Source organism: Toxorhynchites rutilus, chromosome 3, assembly GCF_029784135.1.
Source record: "Toxorhynchites rutilus septentrionalis strain SRP chromosome 3, ASM2978413v1, whole genome shotgun sequence".
In the NCBI taxonomy this organism is placed as follows: domain Eukaryota; kingdom Metazoa; phylum Arthropoda; class Insecta; order Diptera; family Culicidae; genus Toxorhynchites; species Toxorhynchites rutilus.
This window is the reverse complement of record NC_073746.1, coordinates 103718871-103730348: the sequence shown is the minus strand read 5'-3', so window position 1 is coordinate 103730348 and position 11478 is coordinate 103718871. Positions and strand designations below refer to the sequence as shown.

Here is an 11478-nt window from a genome sequence, read left to right as displayed (position 1 = left end):
TTCGTTTACGAGTTCAGGGGAGCGTAAAAGTTAATAATTGATTTTCAGGCGGAACGAACACTTTTGATTCCAGGTGGCCTTCTAGCAAATGAAAAATGTTAGTCTAACTAATTATTTCTCTCAGAGTGACGATTAATCGATTAATCGATTATTTGGGGCGATTAATCGTATCGAATATCAAACTGCTGAAAAGTATTCGATTAGCTAATAAACGATTAATTTCAAAAATCGGGGATTACTAACTGTATTGACTAACGACTCTGCACTCGCCGTTTTACGTATTCCTCTGATATCTAGCATTCGATATCTTCTGCGAGGTCGATGCTGATGGGGATTATAGCTGTGATAACAAATACAGATTATATAGTTCTAAATGCACTCACGACACGAAGAACATGAGTCAGAACGTACTATTCAACTTCTTACGATTGCGATAAGTATTCAGATACGCAATCCATAATGGACTCGGCATAGTCATGTTCAACTGAGGATAGTCAGCGGACTATGAAGAAATTCCCCTTCGTATTCAATTGGAAATGACTTTTGGCTTCTTCACGCAGTTTTTCCGTCAACATGACTCAATAGTCAATCAGGCGTTTAGTCGCTATCTCCCTCTACGACTCTCATTTCATTTTTCCCCGTCGAATGGAAATGAAGTCGTTTCTCTCTCTCATGTATCCCGTATGCATGTATCGATGTTTGAGTTCAACGTGGTTTGACATATACTACAGGTGAACAGGTGTTTTTAAACGGTTTTATTTAGCTTGCCCTGTTATCTGTTTGTATGTTTGTATATTTGTAACATGTTTGACTGTAGTGCTGACCCACATTAATAGAAATTTGACCTCCTTTCTGTTGAACGATTGATCTGAAATTTGGAATACACCTTTATCTCTGTAGTCATTATTCAAAATGGCGGATTACATATTTTCTGAAAACCTAATCGATATGGGTTTTCCAAAACCCCATCAATATGGATATCAAATGAAAGGGCTTGACTAGAAGAACACAGTTATTTATGAAAAATACAAACCCAAGATGGCTGCCACTACAAAATGGTGGACTATATATTTTCTCATAACTTCATTAATATGGATATCAAATAAAAGGGCTTAATTAGTAGAATACGGTTATTTATGAAAAATGTAAATCCAAGATGGCTGCCACTACCAAATGGCGGACTACATATTTTCTAAAAACCACATTAATATGGGTATCAGGCTTGACTAGAAGAACACAGCCACTACAAAATGGCGGACTCATAACATTACAGATAATGTACTAAAAGCTTGAAAATAATTAGACAAGTAGCAGTTAGCAATTAACATACACCTTCCTTCATTAATCAAGGTCATTGATGAGACTAAAATAAAATCGTGGGGCACGTTGGATTTCCATTAACGGCATTTCATGGTTTCATCATATACCCCGCGATTTTATTTTTAGCCTCATCAATGTCCTTGATTAATGAAGAAAGGAGTATGGTAACTACTAACTGCTACTTGTCTAACTATTTTCAAGCTTTGAAGTACATTATCTGTATTATTATGTTGTTTAATCACAAAAAAAATGTTTAACTTAAAAAGTTTTTTTTTACTTTTTACTTATTTTATTATATTTTTTAAATGCAAATATTTCGAATAACGAAGTGGCAACTGCCACTGAATTAGGATTAATGAATTGTGTTTTGGTTTGTGTACCAACAATGTTTACGCGAGAGGTGTTCCTACAGATGTAAATCACTTCCGCACAACAGTTGAAGGTTTGTATGGTTGTAACTAAAGTGATGGTATTAATTCAAAATTATATTTTAGAAATTAACGAACCCAAAAACGAATATAGAAGTGTCGGAGTTAGTCCCGACTGACGATGTCATTCTCGTTTGTCTTACCATCGGAGTGAATGACAAAGAAATTCTCTATTAAAATTCGAGAGCAGTCATGTATTTGAATGGTACTTTATTTCGTAATAATGTTTCGATAAATTCAATGAATTCCTACAACAGATAGTTTTTAAAACAACTTAACAGTTATAAATGATGTTAAAACATTGGGTACTCTGGATATAGGCAACTCAACTAGAACAGTTCATCGCATGTCCTAAACTATCCAACTCTGCAATAGTGATTTGAAATTTCAGAACATTAAAATAAATCATACTGTGGGCTATGGATCATGCCATCTTTTGAAACTCTTAGACGAAATTAAAATTAATGGACGAAACAATCATATTTCCTGAATGGCCTAAGTCTACCTAGATCTCTAAATATACTATGCTCGATTTTAAAAGGCTCCTGCTGATTATCGATAGACGACTATTTAATGATTACTTTTTGTTTCTGCAATAGTACGATGTATGCGTTGCGAAGCGTTGATTTTGCGTCCGATGCGGCGTAAATCGCTGATATTTGACAATAAGGCTTTGATAAAATGGTACCGTTTAATGCATGCACATATGGCTCAGTATGTTGCGACTTTGAACACATCACTTTCGCTATCCGGGTTACACGATTGCCCTCTCTTGGCGCCGTGTGGCCCTAGTAAATCCAATTGACGGGCACCCACTGATGCTCGTGGCTGAGGGCATCCAGCGCGTCGGTCACGGCCCGAAATGACACGTCGAAGTCCTCGTTCACGATCACCATGTCCAAATACTTGTCGTACTTCCTCTGCAGCAAGGCACTTTCCTCCACGGCCGAGACTAGGTCATCATCCTGTGCGTTTGGGTGAAACGAAATTTTGTGTTAGCATTTGGAAACGAGCCTCAATATGTGAGAATAACTATCAGTCGAGACACGACCCTCTCTAGAATATCTTACCTCATACAGGGATGCCAGTGATTCCAGTGTTTTTGCTCGACGGGAGCTGAAGCGGATTGAGCTCTGGCGGTCAAACTGGATAGAATGAAAATAAAAACACAAATAGACAAACGACATTTATCAAACATGTTTCAAAACAAAAAAGACGGGTGGGTAATGTCGGGGACATAACCGGAGTGACGTAGGACTATACAAAGGGGACAGCTTTTGTTAAATATATATTTTAAATATATTGTTTTATTTTCTTCTCCTACGTGAATACCTACCTATCTACCTGAAAAATGGATTAGTTTACTGTTTACTCTTCATGAATATGTTGATGGTTCTGAAAAGAACCTTTGGTGTTGTGTTTTTGTTATCACTCGATATTCCCATCTTGTTCGGTTAAACCTTCCTGTTTAGCTATTGCGTTTGCCACTCGCCACAGCTTTCACAGTTGGAAAATTTCTTCCCATCCAGCTTGTGACATGTTGTTCAGTAAATTACATTTAATACGACGTGCCGGAGAAACACTTTGCCACTCACTGAAACTAATTGTTGCCTTGATGAGCGCCGAACCGAAGCTGCTCTGTTCTTGATGCGGGTTTTCTGATTGTCGTGAGCAGTTTTGCAAGCCAACTCGAGCACTCCGACGGCCGAAACTCTATAATCGCTGTTAGTTGTACTGGTGCTCCGGCACCAATCCGTTCGGCCTAGTTACCCTTGCGGAGCAATCAGTGAATGCGACCAACAGGGAACTAGAGACTTGCACGGTTCGAGTGAGACTTTGCCTTTCCCTTAACTTGTCCTCCTTTGTTACGTCCACGATGCCGATGCCGTACAACCACACGGGTTTACGGTTTGAAAGAAAATAAGATATTTTTTTGGGGTCCGCGTGTTTTATACTCTAGCGGTACACATTCACAGGATAGAGACAAATCGGCAGACTCAGCCAGAGGGGCGAGTCCAACGAGACGAACGAATGAGCGTTAAAAGGGAGCGATGGCAAAAAAAAAACATTCATTACGATTTGTTCGCTCGTTGGATTCACATGCAGGCTAAAAAGGGTCCTTTTCAGGATCACAAAATTATCTTCAATCTAAAGAGTTTATTGTTTTGTTATCACTCGATATCCCCATCTTGTTCGGCTAAACCTTGCTGTTTAGCGATTGCATTTGCCACTCACCACAGCTTTCACAGTTGGAAAATTTCTTCCCATCCAGCTTGTGACATATTTTACAGTAAATTACATTCAATGGCACGTCGCATTACCACCACTCAGTATCGGATTGGAGGTAATTTTAACCTGTAATTGAACATTTGCGATGACAGTGGTACAGTGTCGACTTTCAATGTGGGGCCATAATTTGGACCCCGAACTCTATGTTTGCAAAAATGTCCAACTAAATATGTCACATTACTGGTCCGTCCAATTAGCTAAATGTCGAGATAAGTGTAAATTACTGTACTTTCAATCTAGAAGCAATTGAGGAATTGGTGAAAATCAATAAGCTCAGAACAACTGCCAAATTCACATACTCATCATATCCTGGCAAACAAATTATGAAAAAATCAATTTGTGTTTTATTATTATTTTGGATATTGTTTTAGAAAGCATTGAACTGTATTTCCTAAACTCTTTTTTGGAAGGTTTAATGGCCCTGAAAAGCGCCTTGTTTTATGGAATGGTTCCAATTTAGAAAACTTAGTGGTTTTGAAAAAAACCATTTCGAACGCCCTCGATGCCGCCTTGTTCTGGATTTGCCACCAAAGCAGTTTGTATAAAGAACAAACTTTTTTCTTCTGCTACCTGATGCCGTTTTGCGATTGCGTTTGCCACTCGCCACTCGCTGCAACTGCCTGTTGTCTTGATGTCCACCGAACCGAATGTGTTCTGTTCCGAATGCGGGTTTTCTTATCGTCGCGAGCAGCTTTGCCAGCTAACTCGATCACTTCGGCGGCCGAAACTATATAACGCCGGCTAGGTAGACTGGTGCACTGGTACTAACGCGCTCGGCCTAGCTACCCTTGCGGGGAACTCCAGATCAACACGGTTCGAGCGGGATTTTGCCTTTCCCTTCACTTTTCCTCCTTTACCATGTCCAGACATGGCTGCTTGGGTTGGTTTGTTGATGTGTTGTGATGCGAACCGATGTGGTGTACGGTTTGAATGAGAATGATCGTTACGGCAGCGTAGCGGGGATTTTTAAGCTGACTGGCTGGCTCGAGAATTACGCATGTGTGAGACTGCGACCAATGTTTCGTTCATTTTTTTCTTTTTCCTTTCCAATCGTGCTTCATTCTATTTCGCTGCTCTGGTTGCCCGTTTTGGTCGGTACGATTTGAGGAGCACAAAATGGACCAATCAAAAATGGGCACATAGTGCATTTTGACAATGCTTGATATTTCACAATTATTCAATTATTTATCTCAAGAAAAATGAAATGTTATTCGTTATGATAAATGCGTAGATATATTTCCTATCAATTGATGCAAAAACCTTTGCGATCTATTGAGAAATGCTCGAGTTATAAGCGTTCCAAATCTTGCATTTTTTCCTACTTGTTCAGTGCCTAGATTTCCATTTCACCCCCTATATCTTCCGGTTAGACGTAGTCCTACGTCAACAAACAAACTGCATTATGTCAAACAACATTTGAGCATGAGAACCACAAAAGTGATGGTTTTTGTTTTTCTACACACTTAAAAGCAAGATTTGGTCGTTATTATTGAATATATTTCCATTTCAATTGATTCTAACCATTAAATTTCCTCAGTAAATGGTAAAAATGTTTGAGTTTTGTATCTCAACTCGCGATTGAACCATAATCATAGATAATTTTCGGAAATTTTTAGTTTGATAATGCATATAGGTTATGAATACTGTGGATAATTATGATAAAATCGATATCATATTAAGATGGCTGATATCATTGATTACGTAGGGGATTATGTTCGGCCGATACGAGAAGGATCAGAATGATTTGAAACATAATATACCTTCTCGTATAACGTACCTACCACGATGTACAGTGATGATTTCCTGACGCTTTTAGCACAGAACAAAAACTTTAAACCGGTAAATTTAAAGAAAAATGCCGATTTTTCAACAACGGAACAGAATACTCTATATAATAAATCAACCAACTTGATTTGATATCGATTTCATCGCCATTTTCTACAGCATGAGCCTTTGGAAAATGTTCGGAAGTAAGTATTCATAACCTATATGTTTTATCAAATTTAAAATTTCCGAAGAGTGTATATGACTTTGGTCCGTTTGTATGTTAAAGTCATTGTAAATGTACAAAAATCAAACTTTCTTGAGCTTGAGTAGATTGTACACTTCGTAGTTGATTTCCGTGATTTACCTGAAATTGCACAAAGGGCATACTGAATGACGCTTGAGAGTTGAAAATCATTCTTTGTGGCAGTTTCGGCGATTCGAGTTTTAAATAAGTCAATAACGACACCGGGCACGTCTTTACAGTCACCAGGGGGAAGGGAAGCAATGTTAGAGTTATATTCGAGACCAGAAGAGACACCTGTATAGCGTGGTTCTCTTGCGATTATCATGGAAGGAATAGTTGTTAGTGGGAATGGGTAAAAAATGAAACTCTCAACTATTGACGAATCGAGGTTCCGAAAATAATATCCACTCTGACCTGAGAAGGCCACTGAGAAAACTCCTTTAAAAACTTTCGAACAATAGTTTTTATTCATCACATTTCAAAATTTTTCAATTGTCTCGAACGACGTTATTTATGGCAACCTGAGATGGTCGCCGAAGAACTCCTTCAATATTGCTCGAATAAACGATATATTTTTCATCCTGAGAATGTCACAGAAAGAACTCCTGACTTAGAAGTTTATCCATTTCTTTCGTTGCAAAATAACCATGGATAACAGCTATTACAACCATCCTGGTTCTCAATAGTTTCAGGTTATTTTTCGGACAAGCTACTATAAAGATCCGTCATTCGCAGGCAACTCTTTCCGTTTTACTGATAAACATTTAATGGTCAAATTGAATTTAAATGGAATAAATAGAATAGTATTTGCCCAAAAGCACGTATGGAAACTTGACGTGGGACTTTGACAACAATTTCTTTTCGATTAAGTTTTGTAGCTAAAAATACAATTCATTCAATGGTGGCCCTAGGAAAATCGTTTGTTTTAAGAACTGAGTTGAACTTCTAAAGGGTTGAAAGAGTTGTAGTAGTAAAGAGAATTCGGAACCATTTATGATTGATACTTTGTTTTTCCAAAAGTAAACTGCAAAAAGGATAAGAACTCCAACATTAAGTCGAAAAATTTCACATTCTTTGATTTTCTTGTAGATATATTTGTAAATGTACATAATAATCCCTATTAACGAGACCGTCCCAATAGAAATATTAACCGATCGGTCGCCTTTATTCTTTCGTTTATTTAACTGATCTGAATACGATAAGAAGCCATTATCATACAGCGCATTTTTGAACTTCAGTTGAAATAATTAGCTTGTAGTCATCTCGCGAGTCATTTTCTCTCCTTTGATTCTGTTAACTGCTTGCTATCGACGAATGTAGAATAATTCTCGATACGCATCCACTAACCAGGTTCGTCACGTGAAAAAACATTTGAGAACAAATAAGGAAACCAAACCATGGATTAGAGATGTGCAGAATAGTTCACTTTGATGAACGATTCAGTCGCTAACCATTAACCTAAATAAAAGTTTTTTGAACCTTACTTTCACTTTTTCGTTCAGATACCGGTATCGAGAATAACATTGAATGCTAGTTGAAACTCAAAAAACATAGGCAGCTTCACTCTATGCTAAAAATTTTCCTGCAAACATTAGAACCTACTGCGATATTTGCAGAATTACAGTAGATTCTGCTAAGCACTATAAAAATCCTCTTTTTGGTACTTTTTTGAAATCCATGCAAAAAAAATTAAATAATTTGGGTTTGCTGTTGAGGTGGTTAGCAAAAAAATGTGTTAAATAGTCAAGAAAAAACAAAGAAAAGTCGATTTTTCATTTCTTCCCGATATTGTTGCTCACGTCACCTACAACCACCAAAATAAAAATATGCACGTAAAATATTAAAAATATTCTGAAAGTTGTAGCTTCAAAATTATGCGCATCCCATCAATATGCGTTGATTTTTCACGAAATTACAGCATGTCAAAAATCCCTTAACATTTCCGACTTCGCACTCTGTTCCTCTATTTTTTTGTCGAATGTAGTATACAAAATTCAAAGACGTAATCCTACGTCAATAAAATGAAAACAGTAGAACTCGGATTATCCTCGGAATAGTCTGGCAAGATCATCGCGTATACACCATTAAGGAGTTAAATGATATGCAAACACGAAAAAAGAAACTTAGCATGAAAACTTTATCAATACAAGAATCATGAAACTATCCATCTTGTACCCCAGTGGTCAAATAATTTGAAATTCATGACCAAAACAAAAGAGCATAGCCCTACCACTCACTAAAAAATTCCAATAAGGCCTTTAAATTTACTATAGAACTCGCTGTCGCGAATAATCCGCACCACTTCTTCTGTAATTGACGAATTTACGTTGGATTTACAACCAGATGGCGCAGCGAGTAAAATGACGATGTTTTGTTTTTTTTTGGTATGAAATTCGTTCAAATTTTCTAGAAAAATCAGAATTTATCTTCAAATTTCCCGGTTTCATGTATACTTTCCACGCTGAAAAGGTTAGAAAATCATCATTTTACAATGTGCTATGTATATTAGGAGGAATGGCTTGTTATAAGTATTGTAACTTTAATTTTTTTCAACTAAGTAAACGATGAATAGGGTGTTTTGTGCTAAAAATACTGAAAATACTTCTCGTATCGGCCCCTTTATAATCAATGATATCAGCTAATTTGATATGATGTCGATTTCATCGCAATTATCCATGGTATCAATAACCGGCATGCATTATCAAATTTAAAATTTTCGAAGATTATCCATGACTTTGGTCAAATCGCGTGTTGAAACCATCGTAAATATACAAAGCCCTAATTTTCTTACCATATACTGACGACAGTTAATGGTTGAAATGAATCTGAACAGAAATAAAATGAATAATCACTACCGAATCTTGCTTTTCAGTGCGTAAAATAAACAAGCACCCTCACTTTTGTGGTTCTGAGCTCTAATGTAGATGTCGCATGAGCTGATTCAGCTTTGCGTAAATTCGTCAATAACGACCGAATTTCGCTTTTAACCCTCCTATACTCGCGCATACGGTCTGCAGAACGAGAATCAATGAGGTGGCTAAATTAAATGATCATTGAAACTGAATTAAGTTAAAGAAAATATATTTTCTGGACTTTTTTCACTCAATTATATCTTTTTCTTTAAATAAATACCGATAACACCTAAAATACACAATAACAATATTACAGAGACACCCACAGAGTATACGAGTTACGATTTTGCGCGCGAGTACAGTAGGGTTAAGCGCGTAGAAATACAAACACCAACACTTCCGGGGTTCTTGAGCTCAAATGTAGGTGTCGCCTGAACTGATGTAGTTTTGCGTCAATTCGTCAAATAATTTTACGTTCTGGTTACAACAATGCGCATGCAAAATCAAACATTACAAGGCGCAACCTTTCACTGTAAACACTTGGATATACCCCTCTACTCACCTGTAAGCTTTTCATCGAACCCTGACCGGACCTGCGTTCCGAGTAGAGCAACTTCAACTGTTCCATTCCGGGCGCTGCGATGAATATTACGTATGGCATGAATTCAGCACTATTATGCAGGATTTTCAGCGCACTTGGTGCGCAATCGAGAACACACATTTTTCCTAGAAATAAAACAAGTTTCGAACTTTTTGTTGGTCGAAGTAAAATTGCGAAAACTAACCTTGTCGAATAATATCCCTGATGGAATCCAGATGTGTCCCGTAGAGATTTCCATTGTGCTCTCCAAACTCTAGGAATTTATTTTCCTTGATTTCTTGCTCCATAGTTTCCCGGTCGGTGAACCAGTAGGCCTTACCGGATTCCTCCAGAGGCCTCGGTTGACGGGTAGTATCTGTAAAAAAGACAAGCTCATTATACAAAGAATAGGTATTAATTGCAAGCAAAAATTACGAGGTAACACTGAGCCAAATTTGTCCGGATCGCTGTTGATCAGCCGATTCTTGAGCGTCCGTCGCCCAACACCCGACACCCCGATCAGTACCAAGGTTTTCCGCTTGAAGGGTGGCATTTTCGTGACCTCCTCGTACAGCATCAAATCAGCCTTATCGAATTCGCCGTTCTGCTTGGTTTTGTACATAGTTTTGCGCTTTTTCTTGGAAATCTGAAAATTTCGGTTTAGAACCGCGATGAACAATAAGACCGAGAGCAAAACTCACCCTCGTGCCGCATATGCTTATCTTATGCACGAAATCCGCCTCCGGTGGTACGTACGCCTGGCGACGCTCTTCCAGTTCCTGGGAAGGGATCAACCCGATGGGGCCATCTTCGCCGGCGTGACGAGCCTGCCACCAGTTGGGGTCTTTCACGTTGATGATCTGCAGTATATCACCGCGCTGGAATGGTAATCCTATGTCCTGGCAGGGCAGTAGGTTGTCCTCCGCCGGGTCGTAATCGAACAGCGTGCGCATGTAACACTGAAAATTTGATCGCGAAAGAAATGTTGTGTAATAAATTATTAGAAGGTTATGAAATTCGAATCCACTACCCTAGCTAATCTAAAGTGCGACGAGATGCATTTTGTATTTGTGTTCTGCAAGTTCTGCTTGTGTACGTTGAGAAGCAACTCTATTTCGCAATATCAAGGATATTTTGGGAAAATACACAAAAGTCAAAATGGTTATGGGAATTGGTCATTAAAAAGCATCGTCGCCAAGTTGGCAGACCTTTGCTTTGATGTGGAGCTTGAGCGCGATCTGTCATTGAGTTTGTATACAATGCATTCTCAGTTCACATTTTTGTGAGTTTATAAAAATTAGTAGAGTTTACACGATTAATTGAACATGGACCGCGTTGTCATTTATGTCCGCCCTGAAAGACATAAGTTTCATTCAAAAAATCAAATGCGTATAGATTGCTGAAAACAGGATAGAACAGATCAATTTCAACTCCATAATCATAAAACGAGATAAGACATGGGTTTACGAGTTTAAGACACAAACCAGTCAATGAGATTTGGAATAACGTCTCCCAACTGAGCCGAAAAAAAATCGATGAAAAGTCAAGGCAGTATTGTTTTTATTTATGTTTATCGCAATGTTGTCCAATCGAAATCCTTGCAAGGAGGTCAGACGGTAAAAAATATTATTAGTGACATTCAAGGGATGTAATCTGTCGAGAAAAGACAGTTTTGTGGACTAACATTATGAATGTAAAGTTAAATCAATATTAGCAACCACCGAAATCTCATGACATGGTTCCAGCTTTTTTCATTTTAAAACTCAAATTACCACTTCAAGAAATCGTTTTTAGTCTACGAGAGATATAAAAAATAGTTTGATTATTGAATTAGAAATAGTTAGAGTATTTCCACGAAATGGGACAACTTTGAACTCAATACGATAAATTTGAATGAATAATAACAATTTTGCACATTGATCAACTCCTACTATTTTTTGATAGAACGTATATCGGCCCATATTGCAAACTCACAAATCACAACATACGACAATGCAT

At 37.8% G+C, this 11478-nt stretch overlaps 1 protein-coding gene across 6 annotated transcripts in view; it reads right to left on the bottom strand.

Moving 5' to 3' along the window:
* Window positions 1-1941: 1941 nt before the first annotated feature.
* LOC129773409 (protein PALS2) overlaps window positions 1942-11478 on the bottom strand; it is a 146335-nt gene continuing 136798 nt past the window's right edge. For all 6 annotated transcript variants that reach the window (XM_055777007.1, XM_055777009.1, XM_055777008.1 and 3 more), the window contains exons 5-10: window positions 10182-10439; window positions 9916-10126; window positions 9686-9856; window positions 9463-9626; window positions 2819-2893; window positions 1942-2713 (exon numbers count right to left, since the gene is read on the bottom strand). In XM_055777007.1, the coding sequence (XP_055632982.1) occupies window positions 2537-2713; window positions 2819-2893; window positions 9463-9626; window positions 9686-9856; window positions 9916-10126; window positions 10182-10439 (1056 nt within the window). In that variant the 3' untranslated portion in view covers window positions 1942-2536. The remainder of the gene's footprint in view (window positions 2714-2818; window positions 2894-9462; window positions 9627-9685; window positions 9857-9915; window positions 10127-10181; window positions 10440-11478) is intronic.